The following is a 20,876-nucleotide window of genomic DNA, read 5'->3' as shown; positions in this document are numbered from 1 at the left end:
GCAAAACCTCAATTCTGATTCAGGAAACTGAATTTTAAGTGTTTACAGAAACTGTGACCTCAGTGGGGCTCCTAGTATGTTGCTGAGCCCAGCCAGCAGACAGTGGATGGCCCCTGCTGAGGTCTCTGGGCCCCAGGGATTGTCCAGCAAGGGCCCGTTGGATGGGTGGACAGTGGGGTTACGGAGACACATTTCCTGGGCTTGTGTCTGGTTGGGAAAGTGCTGACCGAGGCTGGCTACTTCTTGTCCACCCAGACTGAGAGGCTCCAGGAGGAAGCTCTCAGGCTGATACTCATCAGAGGAAGGGCAGGAAGTCAGTGACTTCTCAAGGAGCGAACAAAATGAGCAAGAGGAAAATGAAGCAGAGAGAGACGTGAGGCTGGGGGGAGGACCCCGGCCGGGAGCCCATGGAGGACAGGGTTAGCAAGTGAGGAAGAAAAGCCACTTATCAGGGTCTTGGGCGGCACTGAGGTGACACTGCTGCAGTGTCTGCCCGGGTACAGCAGCTGCCTGATGGAAGGCCAAAGAGAACAGGAGGCCCAGAGATGCTGGGTATTGGACCTGGCTGACGTACTGCTCTGCAGAGCAGGTTAGAGGGGACTGGAAGGGAAAAAAGGAGGAGGCTGGAGGCTCAGTGATGCCACACTGACTTAGAAACAAGACCACTGGACAGCTCAGGGGCAGAGGTGATGGTCCGAGGGCCACAGGCATCAAGCTTAGGATGTTGTCGAACTTGTGGGTCTGGCTGGGGTCTCTCACAGCCTGATCTCACCACCTGCTCCTTGCTGTCCTTCCCCATCTCCTAGCCAATCCCACCTGTCCTCGAAGGTCAGGTGCAGAGCCTCCTGGTGCTCACACTTTCCCTGCTGGTCCCCTTGGGTCTCTGCCCCAAGCCCCTGGGCATCACACAGATTCACCACTCCCTGAGAATAACAGTGCAGGCTCCTCCAGAGCAGGGCTTGAGGTCTGCGTGCAGAACACAGTGGCAGGCACAGAGGGGATGCTTAAGAAGTACTTCGCCAAGCAACTAGTTAGCTGAGTACCCTGGACAATTTAGCTAGTCCCTCTGAACCCCCTCATCCACCCATTCAAAGGGGCCAACTGAAGACTGGATAAAGAAGATCTGTGTGTGTATGTGTGTGCGTTTGTGTGTGTGTGTGTGTAATAAAATGGAGTACTACTCAGCCATAAAGAACTAAAAACTAGAGACATTTATAGCTAAATGGATGCACCTTGAGGCCCTACTCTTAAGTGAAATAAACAGGCCACACATGTAAATACCAAAGAGTTTTCTGGTGTGAAAAACTAAAAGTGTAAATAGGATCAAAATGTATAATAGATAATGTGAAATAGGAAGAAAAGGTCCAAAGGGGAAGGGGAAGTGGGAGGGAGTAGGGAAAAGAAAGAAGGGAATGGAATTAATATGAGAAAATGAAAAAAGTGCAAACAAAGTCTTTGTAAAGAGGGAGGGTGGAGGGGTTGAAGGGCGGGCAGGGGAATGCGGAAAAAATAAGAACCAATAGAGACTATGTAAAGGTACAAATTTTCAGTGATGAACATCACTATATTGTAAACCTAAAATGTACCAACAAACTTCATGAAAAAACCAAACCAAACCAAACCAAACCAAAAAACAACTAGGGGCACAGCACAGTGCAAACGGCTCTGGGTTCATGCCCACGTAACACACACACACACACACACACACACACACACACACACACAAAAAGAAAGAAAAAAAAGGTGACACTGAAACAAGCAGATGAGGCCACACCACCAAGGCCCCCTGGTATGGTGTTCTCTGAGGCAAAGCAAATGGAAGCAACAGAGCACCCAAGAGGTCTGGGAACGGGCAGACCAGGAAAGCACTGCGGGCCAAGTGCAATACAGCAGCCAAAGCCAGGAGCTAAGCTTCTGGAAGCCTCAGAGCTAAGGAGCTGGCAGCGTCCCACAGTGGGGAGAAGCTATGGGCAAAGAGTCAAAGTCGGGCAAAACAGGGTCTAGGAAAGAGAAGGAACCAGATAGAAATGGGCCGGGGAAACAGCTGGGAATCTCAAAAGCAATGTGAAATACTTTCAAATACTTCACAGAAGAGGAAACCCTGTGATCCAAGCCACCCTTGCTTCCAAAAGTTCAAGGAAACTTAGATTCACATAAAACAGAGACAGAAGAATATGGAGGTCAGATTCCATAGGAAGTAAGCCTAAGAAATGGGTTGATAAGGAGTAGAACATCAACCTTACAGACAACAAGAGCTTGGCAGAAAGACGTGCTCCTCACGGAACAGAGTGTAGTAAGAGACAAAACTGAAATGACACAGATAGCAAAGAACAAAATGAATCATAATTTGGAAAACTTCAAAACAGGGCAACAGAATTAAGGAAACAGAAATAAAAGTATAAATGATGACTGCCTTAGAAGAAACACAAAAGTAAAATAAACAGAACAGATGGGGCTTTACTAGAAACAGAACTGAAATGAAAACATTTAACATAAAAAAGAAATGAGATAAAACAGACTATCAAGAAAGGAACAATTACTGGAGACTGACAAAAAAGATCCAACAGATAAAAGAGCCCCTGAAGAAATGAACTAATGCATGGGAAGAAAACACACACTAACATCTGTAATCAAAATAACTTTCCTGAAATTAAAAAAAATGTTCGGAAGGACACACCAAAAAAGCACATGTGTAAATACCAAAGAAGACTGACTTAGAGCAATCAGCACCAATCCATGTTCAAGTAAAATTATCGGACTTCAAGTAGAGAACCCCCCAAAAAAAAAAAAAAAAAAAAAAAAGAAAAGCCGTGAGGCACACAGGTGAAAGATGGGTATCACTGTCAGGTTATCACGAAAGTCTGACAGCGACGCTTCACACCAGAGGAACGGAGTGGAGGAAAGAAGATGTAGCAAGGAATGAATACAGTTTCCTCAAGCCCTTCCTGAGGGCTACTGGAAAACCTGCTTCTAACAACAGGGTAACTAGACAGTGATGGCACGTAAGCAGACCGTTCTCAGAAAATGTACCAGTGGTGATTACTATGGTTTGTGTTTAGCTGTCCCCCACCCCCAAAGCCTCCTGCTCCTGAGGTGGGGCTTTCTCTTTCAGAGGTAGTTGATCCGGAATGTGTGATGCTGGGGTTAAGCGCGTGGTTACTAAAGCACTACACGTGAGCAATTAGTGTGGCACCGCCCTAGTCCCAGTAGTCTGAGCGAGATAAAAGGGGCAGGAAGATGCTGTTTAACTCTCTCTTGTTGCATTTTGCCGTCTTCTGCGCCATGAACTATTGCTGGTTACCTTGTGCGAGCCACGTTGTTTCTCCTCTGTGATGCTTGCTTGCCATAGAAGCCTCGAAGCCAATAGATTATGGACTGAAACCTCTACCAGCTGTGAGCCAAATAAACCCCTTCTGCTCTGACATGGGTGTCGGGTAGTTTGTCTCAGCAGTGAGGGAAAAGTAACTAACACAATGATAGGACTGTTAAGCAGAGCCTGTGTGTGTAATGAGGGATATCGCAAGTCACAGTGGTACAATCCAATTCTTTTTCTGTTTTGTTTTGCACCGGGGATTGAACTCTGGACATTGCACCTACAAGGCAGGTGGCAGAACCAGTGAGCCAAACCCCAGGCCCACATTCGAATTCTTATCCACTGTGCCCTTAAGATCTTAGATCCTCAGTATGGAATGAGGGGGATGCGGATGTAATCTTGGTAAGGGTAGAAAAAATTCTCTAGGTATGACTTTGAACTGTACATGTCCACAGGTACCGTAAGTCACTCCCACCTCTGTGTGAGCATCCCCATGTTTAGACTGCGCATACCCGAAGGACCAGGTGGACATCCTGAGCCCAGGATGTCTTACACCCTTTCTGACCCTCTCCTGACTCTCCTGCATTGAAAAACTCCACCCAGTAACATTCTCTCAGCCGCTATCCAGGCAAGGGGAGTGGCGTGAGAGCAGCCCCCGTGACTGACTCCACTCTCCCACAGGAGGAAGCCCCTTTTCCCACTGCCGGCCAGGCAGTCTCAGGAGATAGCACAGCGGGCAGAGTGGGACGCTTCCTATCGTGGCCCCCTCACCCACTGTTTGCCTCAGAAGAGGCCAGCTGCCAGGTCTCACATGCTAAGGTACCCCGGGGAGGAATGAAGGGTCCTCCACGCGAGCCTTCTCTTCCGCAGAGTAGACCCCAGCTCTTGATGCCATCTTGACAACCGTCTCATGCCATATCCTAACCCAGGACTACCCGGGGAAGCTGTCCCTGAATTCCTGACTCAAGCCACAGCAACTGTGAGACAATCAATGCTTATTGTTGTAAGCAGGTAACTTGGTGGGATGATGGTTTACAACAATAGATGCCTAATATGGTGCACAAATATACACTCACACATGTACAACCTCACATACAAGTCTTGATTCCTGAAATGCTATTTATTCCTACTGTACACACACTCTTCCTATACTCTATTTTCCTTTTTCTTTCTTTGTTTTGAGACAGGGCCTCACTATGTAGTTGAGACACCTGGAACTCACTACGTACCCCAGGCTGGTCTCACAGCGATCCTCCTACCTCAGCCTCCCAAGTGCTGGGATTACAGGCATGCACCACCACTCTCGGCCTCATACTCTATTTTCTACATTGTTTTCTACTTCATTCTTTCTATCTAAAAGACAGTAACAGTGATCCACTAAAGTGATTTCACAGCCACACAGAATGCAGAAAGACGGAGCAGGAACAGATCATTCTGTTTGTCTTTTCTCTTGACACTGACATAGCCATGACCTTCCTAGGCTTACCTTCGAAGCCAGGTGCTTTTATTTTTGGAGCCAGCTCCTCCATATACAACAGGTGCCAAATGAGTACTGACAGCTAAATCCTTGTCCATTAAGTTTGTTACCAGGAGTCCTATGATATTACATATCATTTCTCTCCATAATGATTCATAAAATATTAGTCACTCAAAATTTAGAATATGATGAAAATCTGTATATTCCAGTATAAGAATAGAATGTTAGAAATATAAATGTGGCCTTTGAACTACTGGAATTTGTGTCCCCCCGATATTTGTATGTTGAAACCCAACCCACCCCTTGCCTGGTGGTTGAAGAGGGGGGCCTTAGGGAGGGGATGAGGTCAGGAGGGTGCAGCCCTCAGAAAGGGCACCCGTGTCTTATAAAGCAGCCCCAGAGAGACCCTCACTCGTTCCATCACGCAAGGACACTGCAGCAGCCAGCTGGCCATCTACAAACCAGGAAACTGGCCCTCCCCAGAAACTAAGTTTTCCGGCACATTGATCTTGGACCCACTTTGGACCTATGAGAATTAGTTTCTGTTGTTTATAAGCCACCCACTCCATGGTATTCTGTCACAGAAGTCCAAGCCGATCAAGACAGCATTACCTCTCCCTCATCCCAAACCCTTCCTCCCACCATACTAATCTTTGTGCTGGGCCCCTTATTTCCTACACGCATTTCAGTTTTCCCATGTATATAGGTTTATTTTCAGGCAGGTCTCTGTTTTATGAACATGGGATCACACTGCACACATCCTTTCGCTACGTTTTCTTTTGCTTAACTAACACCACGGCTTGGAGATTTATCCAGTAACTCCAGTTCATTCATTTTAATTGCTGCCTGCTATTTCATCACATGAAATTAAGCACGACTCATCTGTCCCCTCCTCCTGCTGACAGTCATGGAGACTGTTGTATTACAAACAATTTGCAGTGAGCTTTCTTGTGTATTTCTGAAGCACACCGTCTCTTGGGTATATAGCTAGATGTTGAATGTCCTTAGGGAACAGGGTTAAATACATAAACAGTCCGGGTAAACAGCTCTTACTAACATTATCATTGCCTCATCCTCATATCCCAGACTACAGGTCTGGATTTGTTTCTGTTTAGTAAACAGAACCTTAAAGAGAGGGCAGCGAGTCAGGCTAAAAACAACAAAAGCCAAAAACAGAAACATCTGCTTCTCTTTGAAGTGAAGATGAGAAGTGAGCCTGTGCAGTAATGGGCACTAGTCATTTTTAATAGCTGTAGGGATGCCCAGACTCCCGCTGCCAAGAACTCTTCCCTGTGTACTGTGCCTGTCAAAATCTGTGCATGGGCCTCCAGTTTTTACCCGTAAACACAGGAACAAAAGGTTGACCATGCCAGGATCTATGGAAGCTAAGTATAATAAGCTTTTTCTCCCATGGGCAAGAGAGTAAACTATTTAGGCCCTTTCCACTTTGTGGACCTCACAGACTCAGTTCCGAGTACTGAGCTCCGACTTCCTAACACGAAAGCAGTCAGACTTCACACAGGAGCTAAAGACCATAGCTATGTTCCAATAAAACTTTAGGTACAAAATCAGACAGAGGGCCAAACTGGACCTGTAAGCCATAGTTTACTGATTCCTGTTCTAAACAGAAGAAAACAATTTAGCCTCGCAACAGATGCCAAAATTTAAACTTCATTTTGCTTGACGTTTTCTCCTTTTAGATTAACACCATTCTAAAAACTAGTCCTAGTGAGAGTGTGGGTCAACAATACCTTCACATACTGCTGTGAGGAATATGGAAGCCGGTGCATTCATTGTTTTCCTGACAACTAAATAGCTATGAACCCTGCATGGGCCACAAACCCCACTGGGCGCTAGAGAAACTGGGTGGCTGTGGGAGTGGCCTCGGCTGGCTAGAGGTAGAAAGTGCATCTGCATCCCGCCCTTACTGCACCCAGACTGGTGAAAGAGGTGGACATTCATGCAGTTCCTGGCTGCTTGCCGAAGTGGAGAGACAAACATGTTCACGCATCTCTTACTGAAAATATCCAAAGCACTGTGAATATATCTGACCAACACGAGAAGCAATAACCGAAAACAAATAACATGGCTGGCTACCTACAGCCTGAGGGGTCAAGTACATTCTTAGCCTCATGTCAGGATACGACATGTTTGGAGGACTGAATCCACAACGACAGAACAACGCAGCTCTAGCATTCACTACCTAGGCAACCTGGGAAGAGTGTTTTTCTTGTCTGGGGTCACACCCGCCATGTAAACAGAGATAATCACGGCACTGCTCTGATGAAGATGAGCTGGAGCAGGCCCTGAGACAGACCCTACAAAATACCGCTCTGGAAGCCCGGTCCCCAGCCTGGGGTGCTAGTGGAAGGAAGGTGGCAGAACCTTTGGAAGATAGGGCCTAGTGGGAGGAAGGTGGGAGACTGGGGGTGTGGCCTCGGATGGCTCATGGGGACACAGCCCTTTCTCTCTTTTTGCTTCTGGACCACCATGAGGTGAGCAGGTTTGCTCCACTACACACTCCTGGCCATGACATTCTGCCTCACAGGACCCAAAACAACAAAGCCAAGTGACCACGAGCTGATATCCCTGAAACAACAAGGTCAAATAAATCTTTCTTCCTTTTGAGGTGATTTTCTCAGATACTTTGTTACCATGATGGAAATCTGCTGACACAAGCTCCAGCATGTAGCAGGCTCTGCAGCAAAGGCACCCCACTATCTTCACTCATGCAGGAGCATTTTCTGAGGGCCTCCCCAGTCGCCAGACTCCTTCCAGGGCTGGCGGGAACTGCCAGGATCTCAGGCTCCAGGGGGGTAACTTGAGTCTTGGGTCAGCAGCAACTCCAGGTTGCACCATTCAGGTAGTGTTAACAACTACAGCCCACCTGCATCCTCTCCCAGGTCGTGAAACTTCAGCCCTGGCCCTCCTGAGGTGGGCAGGCCTTGTCCAATCAGCTGAAGGTCTGAACAGAACAAAACAACTGACCCTTTCCAGGATAAGATAATTCTTCTTGCTGATGGTCTCCAGAATAGAACATCACTTCCCTCCTGCATTCCAGAGGTAAATAAAACATAAGCTCGTCCAGAGTCACGAGTGTACTGGCCTTAGCTCTGGAACTAAGCCATTGGTGTTCTTGGGTATCCTGCTTTCCAACTGCAGATCTTGGGATTTGTTGGTCTCCATAATACATGAGTCAATTTCTTACAGCAAATCTCTCTCTCTCTCCACACACACACACACACACACACACACACACACACACACACACACACAAACCTCCTTCTGGTTCTGTTTTTCTGGCAAGCCCTGGCAAACACAGCCCAGTTCCTGTCTTGCACTGCTGGCCAAGTCATGGGAAATTGACTTCAGGCTGCCAGCACAGTGTGGTCTGTGTAGATGGTCCCTGGAGGTGTTCACTGTGTGCCCTGAAGGCTCTGCACTGAAGCTGGTGTTCTGCCCCTACGGAGTCTCCCATTAATGCCTCATCTCCCCAGGAGCATGTGCGCAGACCTCATGAATACAGCAATGGGCCCCTAATTTCCCTCTTCAACTGTCGCCCCTTACCTCCAGGCACGCATCGGAATCCGTCCCCTTGGTAGCCAGGTTTGCACTGGCACGTGAAGGAGCCTGGACTGTTATAGCAAAAGGCGTCAGGGTGACAGCGACTGGGCTGGCATTCGTCCACATCTGCAAAACAGCCACAGGCCCAAGGTCAGCGAGTCTGTTCCCAGAATTTGTGGTTTGCCCAATAGTTTAAGCCACTTCTTACTCATATCTATGGGAACCAGCTTTCTGGAACAGTGATGTTATACTCACTAAACATCAAGACACTAACTCCCCGATGTCCATCTAGAGCAGTGGTGGTAAAGCTATGGCACGCGTGCCATAGCGGGCTGTGTGTATCCCTGAAAGCTCTAGTAAGTTCACCATCACTGGTCTAGGACATTCGCAAATGTGTTTCACTTTGACAATAACATCCTCATGAGAAATCAAGTTTGCAGGAAGGACAAAGAAACGATTCATTTACATCAGACGATGATCCCTTCCATCGAAAGGGAGAACTGCTGAAATGCTTGTATGTTTAGAGTCATATCATTAACTGCTGGACAGGAAAGCCCCAGGCAGGGACCAGTGGCAATTCGCCTGATAAGCAATGAAGAGACAGTATCTTGAATCATCTTAGAAAGTGTGGGCTTTTCAGAAACACTCTAGGGTATACAAACTAGCAACAGAGACTCGGGTACTCTGTTCATTTTCTTACCTAAAATTACCTCTATGAGCACTTGGCAACCACCAGTGGGCTGATCCCAAGTGTGAAAGGATTCTGTGTAACATTTATTCTCTGACTCTGTGGCCATTTATTCAATAAAGGGACTCTGCTTTGTGGGGAGGAAGCTAGAGCAAGCCAGCTGAATGATTATGTGTATCTTATTAAATAAGAGGATGGACTTTATGCCGCACACATGCAGGGACTATTTGCTTTTTTGTGAAAGACCAACAATGTTCTCAGTTCCCAGCAGAGCGCAGGTGTCTAACTGTTGCCTGAACAAACAAGTCACACAGAACAAAGCTACAGGGGGAAGGCAAGGATCCTCACCAAGAACAGCCCCAAAAGAAATCACAGTAACAGCCACGAGAGAAGTAAGAAGCATTTCATTTACCCAGTGGAGCTGGGACCATTATCCTCTCTTATATTTGGGGTAGAGGGCTAAGAGGTGGCTAGGAATCAGCACATAGTAAGCACCGCCGAGGCAGCCTTTCCAAGAGACATGGAAGGAAAACTCAGAGTGACCACACATACCTTGGCAGGCTCGGCCGTTTCCAAAAAAGCCCGGCAGACAGGAGCATGTGTAGGAGGAGCCGCCTGTGTAGATGCAGGTGGCCCGCTGGGGTATATCACAGTCATGGAGGCCAGTGGCACAGTAGTCGATGGGGCGCTGGTCCACAACAGCTTCAGAACAAAAGGTTAAGGCACACTGTTGGAGGAAGGTCACCGAGCAGGTCGGGCCTGGCCCAGCTCCCTCCACTCCATCAGTTCCACCCAGTGGGCTTGAGGAGGGACCTCCAGGGTGCTCCCCTGCTTCCCGATAGGTTTTCCTCTTGTTTCCTTCTTCCCCGGATCAGGCCTCTAAGATCTTGATGAGTCAGTCTTTCAACCTGGCTTTACCCTCTGTTGCCCCTAGGCTCAGGCTCTTGCCATCCAAGATCCTAGTGAAGGTCCTAAGAGCCTGCTCATCTGGAGATGGAGGCTGGACATCTGCAAAGGCCACACTTCCCACAGCACCTTGGCTCGGGCAGATTTTGGAGCCCAAAATCGGAAACCACAGAGTGACTGCAGCACCACCCTGGACAGGGGGTACCTTCACCGCCAATGCCAGAATCAGTGTCACCTACTTTCCACCAAGGCAAAAGAGGCTTCTCTAAGGCTCTGAGGCAGGTAAGGCAGAAGACTGTGGGCCCGTGGGTGGGTGGCCCTGGGCTTGCTCCCGGTCTGTGGGCTGCCCATATGGACTTGGGTTCACTGTTTACCGCTCAGAGCTTCAGGTAGCAGGGATGGTGACTTCTGGTGACAGAGAAGCCAGCAAAGGAGACCATGGTCCTGATGACAGCCTCAGGAAACAGGCTGAGGAAGAGTATAAGGGACACAGGGGCTGGCAATGGCGCCCTCCTCGCGCTGCAGCCAGTCATGGCCAAGATCGGGGTGGTTTCCAATGGCTGATTCTGTTACTCTGGGGTTCCTATGGCACCATTTTCCTTTTGGGTTTCTGGAAACACTAAGACCCAGGACAGTTCAGCCCTGGCCATGCCAAAACACAACTTTTTTCTCTCCCCCAGGAGGTCCTTGGATCTGGATTAGCCTATGGACGGGACTCATCTCTCCTCGATGAACTGTCTCGTGCCCGATTTTGATTGATCTTGCCTGAAGTAGAAAGGAAGAGAAGTAAGGAGGAAGGAGGGAGGGAAGAGGAGGGGAAACAGAGAGTCTGGCACACTCTCAGGTAAACGGTGCTAAGTGAAAGGCAGCCAAGGACTGGGCTGGAAGCCTAGGCCTGTGCCCTGAGTGCTTTAGATTCCCCAAGCCCAAGCCACTGACTAACTCCCTGGGAGAGGCACCATCAAAGCCAATCTTATAGACCCAAAGGTGGCCAGATTTTACACAGCTGCCAGTGGTGCAAAACACTCCTGCCTGAAAACAGTAACCCAGAGTCTACCTAACCAGCCTGAGCACGTCCTGCTGCCTTGGGATCCTCTTCCCATCACTTCAACTGTTCCCTTCTACAGGGACCTCCTCCCTTGCAGCTCCTGCAGGTGCCACAGTGTCATAGGGGAAACTTGAAGAATTAAAACCCAAAGAAGGCAGGGAAAATAGATTCCCACTGTGGCCACGACAACTGGGAAATGAGTCCTGCTCTACTCTCCTCTCTCTCCTCCGCCAAACATTTGTGCTGCTGTTCAGCTCATCAGGAGCTCCTGGGCCTCCATACACCTGTGTGCAGCTCTAACGATTGCTGCCCAGTCATCATTTTGACACGTGCATTTCTAGAATCTTCAAACTGCTGATAAGAAAGAGCAGCCTATAATGTAATTTTTTCAACCGGGTCTTCCTTTATGTAAGACAATTTCTCATGCCCAGTGATTTCATTCTTACTGAAGCTTTCAAAATTAATTTTACAACCCTAAACAGTATAACTGCATGGTTCTCAGTTTTAAGTAAATAAAACATTTTTAAGCTAATGTCTGTCTGTCTGCACATCAGCTAGAGTGAAAGTGTTTCCTAGGGCTGTCGCAGGCCCAGCAGTTTCCTCCAGTTCTCACGGGAATGGAGCCTCCAGATGGCCTTGCTGACTTTATTGCTACAGAGGAGCCACTGGAGCCTGGGAGAGTCGGTGACCAACACCACAGAGGTGAAGCTGCCGCTCTCGCTGCCCAGAACGTGGGCTGATGTGCAGGCGGGGACACTGATACTCACAACACCACTGTCCCCAGGGATCCTCACCAGGCAGAGCGGCACCTTCCCTGCCCCTGAAGTAACACGGGGCACCCCGGGGTGAATGCAGGGGCAAGTTTTGGAAAAGAGAAAATTGAGCTCAAAATGGAAATCCAGAGATTGTTAAGCCGCGGTTCCACTTTTACGGTGCATTCATTTCTGAAGAAAACTCAGGCAAAGGGCTGTGCCCTGCCCCTGGAACCGTGACAGGGTCCCTGCGAGACACACAGGCAGGTTAGGGCTGAGAAATGAGGCACAGGAGATGCAAGAGGAAGAGGGACAAATAGAGTGAAAGAAGCCACTTGGAGGAGGAAAAAAAGGCAGGGTACACAGGCCTCAGGAGAGTGAGTCAGAAGGCCTCTGGGAACTGTAAATTCAAAAACAAGATCACACTGAATCCTCCATCTTGCATCCCTAACAATATGACTGGCAAGCGGGGAGGGTGAATGGCTTCGTGCTCAGCAGCCTTCTGCCAAAGCCTGGCTAGGCTGTTGCTTTGCCAGAAGAGCTGGGGTAGTGCCATACACCATACAAAGACACCCAAGTTCACCTTGGCTTTCACCCTAAGATAATATTTGGACAGGGAATTCTGAGAGACGACTGTGGCTCAGCAGCTGGTTAAAGGGGCAGAGATCTGAGCAGGTGGGAACTTCCTGGGGCCACTGGCAGTGGGAAAATGGAGGCTGCATAAGGCCAGATCTGACAGAACCCAGTGACCACCTCCCTGTAGCCCCTCCAGTGGTTTTCACCCTTTTTGGGGGCAGGTACCAGGGATCGAACTCAGGTCCTTGCGCTTGCGAAGCAGGCAGTGGAACCACTGAGCTGAATCCCCGGCCCTTCACTCGTGGTTTGAACAATGGAATCCATTATTCAAGTATCTTACTCAAAATCCGATTTATAGAAAACGGGAGGCTGGCAGTCAGAGGAGGGGATAACAGCCTGCCCATGACCTCTCTGTGTCTACATAGCTTCTACAGCTTCTAAATCATTTCGATGGCTCCCAGGGACACAGGATGCCAACGATCACCTCATTTTACAGATGAGGGACTGGAGTCTGGGCACTCGAACATCTTCCTTGGAATCAAACATCTCTGGGAGCAGACATTTACACAGCACTAGCCTCGTACTCTGCCCGGCCCCTCCGGTGCCTGTGGCCATCAGGAAGGATCAGATCCAGAAACGCAGATCATGCCTCACACGTGCACGTCTCAGATTGGTCTCAGTGACTCTGCATACCACCACCGAAGGGGTACAAAACCCACCACCCAAGCCCGAGCCAACACAGGATAGAAAAGGGGCTGCTATTAAAAACAAACTTTGGAATCTCCCACACCACCAAAAGCAGCAAAGAAGGTGAGGCGAAATGCACAGAAACCAATGTTCTCTACTGAGAGGAAAAATAAGTAACTTTAGCACAGTGAGAGGGAACTTCAAATCTGTAGAGGGAACAGGCCTCCCAAGCTCACAGATGTTTGGGCCACAGTCCAAACACGAGAACTGCCTGTTCCTTCCTGCCCTGAGGACATCACCTCACCCTGGGACTTTGGCTCCTCATCTGAACTCAGAGACGGAGCAAAGGGAAAGCATTCAGGGCTCTGCAAACAGCCAGGAAGGGCAATGGGATGAAGGCTGAAACAGCACAGATGACTCTGCTTAAACCGGGTAGACACATTGAGCTCAGATGGCTTTCAGCTGGCTGCTCTCCAGACCTGGAAGGCTCCAAGAATCTCTGAACTCAAAATTCTTGGAACTAGCATCAATGTGCAGCAGTAGAAAAGATATTAACAACCTGGCTCTTTGTGGTTGGCCCATAATCATCATTACCAAAAAATCATCAAGTAAGAGTAGTGTTAGTCTAATTAATTAATTCACTTTAGGAAGACTAAAACATTATGCTGTGGTTTAGAACAACCCCCAGATGGAATTTTAGATGTAACTTACTTAGGTAGAATATAGCCTAAAACAGCTAATGGCAAAAAGTCACCAGAAGGGAACCCTAATGTTTCTCAGGGCTAAACTCTCACAGCTTCACAGCCATACTGAAAAATGATTAAAGTTTATAAAGTGAGCCGGGCGTAGTGGCGCACGCCTGTAGTCCTAGCACTTAGGAGGCTGAGGCAGGAGGATTGCTGTGAGTTTGAGACCAGCCTGGGCTACATAGTGAATTCCAGGTCAGTCTCAACTATATAGTGAGACCCTGTCTCAAAACAAACAAACAAAAGTTTATAAGATGTGCTGGACGTGGTGGAACACGCCTATAATATCCAGCACTCTGGGAAGCTGAGGCAGGATTCTAAATCTGAAGCCAAATTGGAGAATTTAAAGACTCAGTGATAACTTGTACTAAAATATAAAACTTTTTAAATGGGCAGGGATATAGCTCAATACAGAGCCTTTGGGTTCAATCTGCAGCCACGAGTCACACACACGCACACAACACACTTATAAGAAGCAAATACAAGACAAAAGTCACAACAAATGAGGCGATGGTGTTGTGTTGCCAGTGCACACAAGAACATGGTTTACTCCTTGCAGCCATAGCCGCAGGTAGGTGGAGAGCAGGGGCAGAAGCCCCAGGGGCAGAAGCCAGCCCCTTCCTTTCGGCCGGGATTACGACCCCACGTGGAGCCGGCGCACGACACGCGCACGTTTTGAAGCATCACGTGCAGGACTACTTACCCACACACTTGCCTTCGTCGTTGAAGCGGTAACCCTCAGAGCACTCGCAGCGGAAGGTGCCTGGCTGGTTGTTGCAGATCGCGTGGCTGCCGCACACGGAGGGCTGCTCCGAGCATTCGTCGATGTCTGCAGGAAATGGTTTGAGAATGCACTGTTTTCAACCTCTTTAAAGATCACTGAGGGTAACAAAATAGACGGCACTTCCCCCTGAGAATGGATCCATGATAAGATAAATAGGTCTCTAAAGTAGTGCGATCTTTTTTCCTGTGCCTGACTTTAGAGAGCAACTCCCCAGGCCCCTTCCCTAAGGAAGCCCTGACTTTTCTCATCTCTCCCAGGACGGAGCTGCTGAGGCTGGTATTGTCCTAATGAGCCCCTCACATCGAATGGGCAAAGACACGTCTGCAGGACACAGAGACAAGTGTCTGGTCTCTGGATGAGGGCCCTAAACTCGGCAGCAAATTTAAATACACTGTTGCTCACAATTATGACCAGCAACTGTACCAACAAGGCGTACTGGTACAGGCTTGTGATCCCAGCCCTCTGGGAGGTAAGGACAGGAAGACAGCAAGTTCACGATAAGCCTGTGCAAGGGGCAAGGGATTTAGCTCAGTGGTTCCTCCGCCTTCCAGGAAAGCAACCAGAGTTTGATCCCCGGTACAAAACAAACAAACAAACAAACAAAGATAAGCCAGTGCAATTTAGAGACTTAGCAACACCCTGTCACAAAATAAAAATGTTTAAAAAGGGCTGGGTGTAGGCTCAGCATGAAAGCTTTGGGTTCAATCCCTAATACCAAAAAACAAAACAAAACAAAAAACAATTCACCAACTGTGATTACATATAAAAGCTGGGCAATTTAAAGCCTAACTGTGGATTTTTGAATGCTATCTAAAGCTTAATAGACTAAAAACAAAAGCCATTTGCCACGACCACTCCAGTGGAGTCTGCGTGACAATGCAGGCCACCTGGCAGAAACCAGACCCGAGGTATCGTCCCCACGGGGTTAAGCCTCCTGGAAGTCCTTGGCACACACCGCATGCGAAGTCAGCCGTGAAGAGAATAGCTGGCCTCTCTGCCTGCAGTCTGGGGACATCGGGTTCATTTATAATTCTGTTCTCTTTTGTCTTTATTACTATTTGTTCATTATCTGTAGAATTGTATTCTGGGCCCAGGAAAGATCAGGAACAATTAGATGTTCCTAGAGATGGGGAGGTATTGGGGCACAAGAGGACGTGCTGACCCTGAGCCCCGGACTGCGAAGTCCTGAAGGTGATCCTGAAGGTGACATGCTGAAGCCAGTCCTTTGTTTTACAAACTTCCCCTTCTGACTGTGTATAGGTGTGGTCTTACCTTGACTTAGGGATCTTAGCTTTTGTGATTGTATATAGGTGTGGTCTTACCTTGACCTTGTGGTCTTAGCTTTTACAGTACTATTGTCTATCTTTCTCATGCCTGCCTGTGACTGAAATCACTCTTGAGGTGTGCCCTTGAAACTAGTATATATGCACCTAGAGTTAGAAATAAAATTGCAGCAGCTACTACCTTCACCACTCAGTGCTGTGTGGTTTCTGACTGTCGCCGCCGAACCTGCTCCCACCTTTCTGAAGATCCCTGTTCTCCTCGTGAAATCCAGGCTCTGCTCCCCTACGGTCGGTAGCAGCCATTAACTTAAAAGATGTTGAGAGGGGGTGAAGGGAGGGCAGGGACAAGGGGAAAAAATGAGAACCAAGGCCTGTCATGTAAAGGTACAAGATCCCAATAATGAACGTAACTGTACTGTATACCTAGAATGTACCAAAAAACTCAATGAGGAAAAAAAATATAAATAAATAAAAGATGTTGCATGAAGTAGGAGCGATGTTCCTTCATGTGATGTAGATTACAGTATGGTGTAATGTAGATTTTAAAACATGTGATTTGGATTTGAACATAGCTAGGTTCAAATCCCGCCTCCTATAGTTCTGTGGTCTTGGGCAAGTGACCTAACTACTCAGCCTCAGCTTCCTCATTGGTAAATAAGTGTAATACTCACCCTGAGCATTCTTCTGAGGATTACAGAAAATGAAGGCCTAGGTGTGGAGAACCATAGATCCGCCCCTCCGCCATTTTATGATATAGCCTATGAAGCCATTTTGTATTAGGTTTAGTTTTCCTGTAGATCACATGATATGTTCCCGTGGGTGTTTGATGTATCCTTATAAGGCAATAATCTGTTCTCTGTATGCTGATTGGTTGCATTATGGTATATATGTTGCCACCCCTTCCAGGCGCAGAGAGAGAGCGGGGTAGAGATCCGGAGATGAGGAACTAAAGTAAACTCCTTGTGTATCAAGTGTGTGCCTCTTTGCTCACGCGTCGCCAGTTCAGGCCCCTGTAGTCACAGACTGAGCTGCCCAAGGCAATCCGGCTCGCGACACTAGGGGTGGGGATTTAGCTCAGTGGTGCCACTGCCCCCCTGAGAATTGCAAGGTCCCAAATTCGATCCCCAGTATCTTTTTTTTTTTCCAGTACCGGGGATCGAACTGGGGACCTTGTGCTTGCAAGGCAGGTGGTGGCACCACTGAGCTAAATGCCGGCCCCCCAAAAAGAAAGAAAATGAAGGCCTAGCGTGCCTAGCATACATCAAAACATGTAGATATTCTCGTGATTGTTAGGCATTCCTCCTAACACCTCAGCCATAAGGATGAGTTTGGTTGACTCAGGGAATACAGCCCTCAGACCACCAGGCTTTGGGGGCCAGTCTGTGGCTACCAATAGTTAAGAAACTGAGCTAAACTCTCCTTGCCCTGGTTCCTGTCCACTGCTGGGCTGCAATGAACATGAGGTCTTTCCCACTCTCAGCGTGTACAGCTCCTCCCAAAAGGTGTGCAGATGTCACGTCAGCTAAAACCATTCAGCTCCTGCCCTCCTAAGTCCCCTCCCAGCACTCTAAGGCGGTCTCCTGGGTCCTCTCTGATGGCCAGCCTGGCAGGCCCTTCACTGCTGAGACAATGTTCTCCCTGGCTTCCTGGTCAACGCTGCAGGAGCCAAGCATTCTGGTCACATCAGCCCACAGTTTGCCCTATGCCCAAGAAAAAACCCAAACTAAATACTACTCAATCTTTTGAAGATAATATGGATGTGAGCATGTGTATACGTGTACATGTGTGGGTGTGATGTGTTTATGACATGGATCTCAAACACAAAAACTGTGCCAGGCCCAGCCGGAGGGTTCTGGAATATGAGCTGAGCTGGGGGTGTGAACCTCACGGCACCACCTGCCAGCAGCTGCTCCAGCAACACGGAAGAAGCAGCATCGTCTTGTGCCGCAGCCTCTGCCTGTCCCTCTTGGAGGATTCTCTCACACACGGCCCAGTGCTCAGACCCAACAGCCGAAGAACAGAGCAGCAGTTTGTAATCAAGATGACAGGGCAAAGTCACCCGGGGAAGTTTTCCAAGCTCCCCACCACCCCCAGGACACTTATACAGATGGAAGCTGTGTTTTATGGGGAGAGAGGAAAAAAAAAAAAAAAAAAAGCTCCTGAAGCATTAGGCTTTTTTACCCATTCTCCACTTCCAGAACCTTAGACAGACGGGTCTCAGGATGGTGGGATGGTCCCCAGCAAGGTCCCCACTGCCACACATGTATGAGGTGAGGCGGGTGATACCCAGGTCTTGCTAGAAAGACTCTATTTCCCTGCTAACATCTTGTGGTCCTTGAGTTTGAAAATTGCCCCTTGCCGTGTTATTTAAGTCTCTTCTGTAAATTGAGGCCAGGACCTTAACTCCTTCTTCAGTGGAAATAGTGACTTGGAAACTATGACAATGGTCTCATAGCGTTCCTCAGTATTTGCTTAAAGATCAAGATCCAATTCTTCAACATCTGTCTAGCCTCTTCTCAGGAAAGAGATTCCCTTTGCACGATCCTTCTCTAGCCCAACAGGAAATGCTTTTGAATAGGATTCAACAGTAAGGATTCTTTTATTTTATTTTTATATTTTGGAGACAGGGTCTTACTATGCAGTTCAGGATGGCCTTGAACTCACTATGTAGCCCAGGGTGGCCTTGAACCCATGGCAATCCTTCTGCCCCAGCTTCTGAGTGCTGGGGTTACAGGTGTTTGCTACCATGCTCAACTAGGATTACCCTTTTTGACTCTTTTCAGAGGGGCTGCTTTTGACAATTTTCAACAACTCAGTTTCTCTAATTTGTCCCTTTTATAAAAGCCAGCTCTTTGAAGAGGGTCATCGTTGATTTGTGAAATGCCTTCCAAATACTCAAAAACTATTCAGTGATTGACCAGAGCTGTCTCTAGGGTCTCCACAATGGGGACTGTACAGCCACCAACCTGCCACACACCCAATGACCAGAGGTCCATAGTTCCACTGGAAATCTCCAGCCTCCCTAGAAGGTCCACTGAGATGTCTGGCCCAAACCAGCCCTGCTGTGGATGTCAGGAGTCATTCTATCAATGATGCACAACTGAATCACGGAAGCTCACCCTCACACTTCTCAAAGGTCCTGGCTGGTCAAAAGTACGTGAGAGGGCCGGGGATTTAGCTCAGCGGTTCGGTGGCCTGCCTCGCAAGTGCAAGGACTTGAGTTTGATCCCCCGTACCAGGAAAAAAAAAAAAAAAAAAAAGTATGTGAGAAGTGATCTGCTTAATGCGATTTCCTGTGGAAAGCCCATGTCCCGAGGCATTAATGCTGGAAGGCATGTGCTAGTGACCTAGAACAAAAAGTAGCTGGCTGGGAATATCCCCACATTCTGCAGAGCTAATATCCCAGAATGATGACTGACCACCAAACAAAAAGCAGTGCACACATGACCACCTGCCTGACTTCCTGGGCAAAGACAGCCAAGGATTTCTTAGGACACGACAGATTGCATAAGGCAGGACTTCTGAAAGGAAGTGCTCCTTCGGTGACAAGCTCAGGCACCAAGGTGGCATCAGGAGGAAGGTCACAGATCGGCAGCAGCAGGCTGGGTTATCTCCACACTGCAATAACATGCAGGTGGCTTACAAGTTTGAAGTGGAGCTACATAGACTTGGGGAGGTGCAGCGAGATAAAGATGCGTGTCACCTACAGGGCATCTGTTCCTGTAGCCACAGCCTGGAAGACACACACACACACACACACATACACCATTGTGCTGTTTTGAACTTGAAACTTTCTGAAGCCAGAGCAGCCACTCAAGACTGTCACACACCCTAAGGGATGAGAGGGAAAATTACAGGTGAGGCAGTGTTATGTCCCCTATGGGTTGATGTGTTACGGGAAGGTGAGTCTAGGGCTGAATTCTATCACATGTCCAAAAGTATCATCAAGCTGCCGAGCAATCAGTCACACAACTGCTTCTATGAGCTTAAGACCCTCCTCTCCAACATGTCAGGCATCCTGATGAGCATCCTGCATAGAAGCATCACTCCAAGGCAAATCCCACAACACCCTGCACCAGGACCTGCCAGCCTTCATGTTACATCAGCACACCAAACCTGCCACTGGTTGGTGGAGCAGAATTACAGACCTAAGGCATCATTCCCGAATTCCAAGGCTGCTGGGCTTCTGGATCTGTATTGTCTAGTCAAGGGAAAGTGGTAGCAGCTGCCCATCTTTCTGGCCAAACATATCTGTGTATATTCCTCATTCCATCAGGGAAACTAACCTTTAGCATCCCCCTCCTCCCTAGCGAGCCCTCTGGTGCAGATCTAAGTAAGCAGTCTGACATTCCTGCTCTTGGTAAATGGATTAACTGCCCCTGGAGATGCACTAAAATTCAGTGGCATATAAATATCAGGTGATCTACATTAAAGTTGAAGTATAAATAATAAAATGAGCCAAAGAAAGAAGAGAAAAACAGATGCTTAAGATAGAGGCTCAAGTTCAAATACTGTCACTGGCTCACTTAGATGAGTCAGCTGGTTGCTACAAAAACAGAGAACGACAAAGTTCTGGCAAGGTTGCGAAGGTAACGGAACTCTTGAACCCTCTAGGTGAAAATGTAACACGACACAGCCGCTATAGAAAATGGTATGAAGAGTCCTCCAAATATTAAACACAGAATTACAATATGATCCAGCAATTTCACTTTGGGGTACAGAAGCAAAAGAACTGAAAGCAGGACTTCAAGGGGTATTCGCGCACCTGTATTCATAGCAGCATTGTTTGTAAGAGCTAAGAGGCGTCCATCGATAAGATGTGGTGGGGATTTAGCTCAGCGGTTTCGCCACCTGCCTCACAAGCACAAGGGCCTGAGTTCGATCCCCGGTAACAAATAAGATGGGGTGGGCCGGGCATGGTGGCGAGCGCCTGTAATCCCAGCCCTCGGGAGACTGAGGCAGGAGGATCGCTGTGAGTTCGAGACCAGCCTGAGCTACACAGTGAGTTCCAGGTCAGTCTCAGTTACATAGTGAGACCCTGTCTCAAAAAAC

At 48.1% G+C, this 20,876-nt stretch overlaps 1 protein-coding gene across 1 annotated transcript in view; it reads right to left on the bottom strand.

Annotated features, from left to right (window-relative positions):
* Positions 1-20,876, bottom strand: part of Nid1 (nidogen 1) — a 63,912-nt gene that overhangs the window by 19,555 nt on the left and 23,481 nt on the right. Inside the window, exons 10-12 of the mRNA XM_010621981.2 lie at positions 14,461-14,586; positions 9,595-9,744; positions 8,358-8,480 (exon numbers count right to left, since the gene is read on the bottom strand). Of these exons, the coding sequence (XP_010620283.1) occupies positions 8,358-8,480; positions 9,595-9,744; positions 14,461-14,586 (399 nt within the window). The remainder of the gene's footprint in view (positions 1-8,357; positions 8,481-9,594; positions 9,745-14,460; positions 14,587-20,876) is intronic.

The sequence above is a fragment of the Fukomys damarensis genome, unplaced genomic scaffold, assembly GCF_012274545.1.
Source record: "Fukomys damarensis isolate Sample0158 unplaced genomic scaffold, DMR_v1.0_HiC HiC_scaffold_10, whole genome shotgun sequence".
NCBI classification, from domain to species: Eukaryota; Metazoa; Chordata; class Mammalia; order Rodentia; family Bathyergidae; genus Fukomys; species Fukomys damarensis.
The sequence above is the reverse complement of the archived record's forward strand: the minus strand, read 5'-3'. Positions and strand labels throughout refer to the sequence as shown.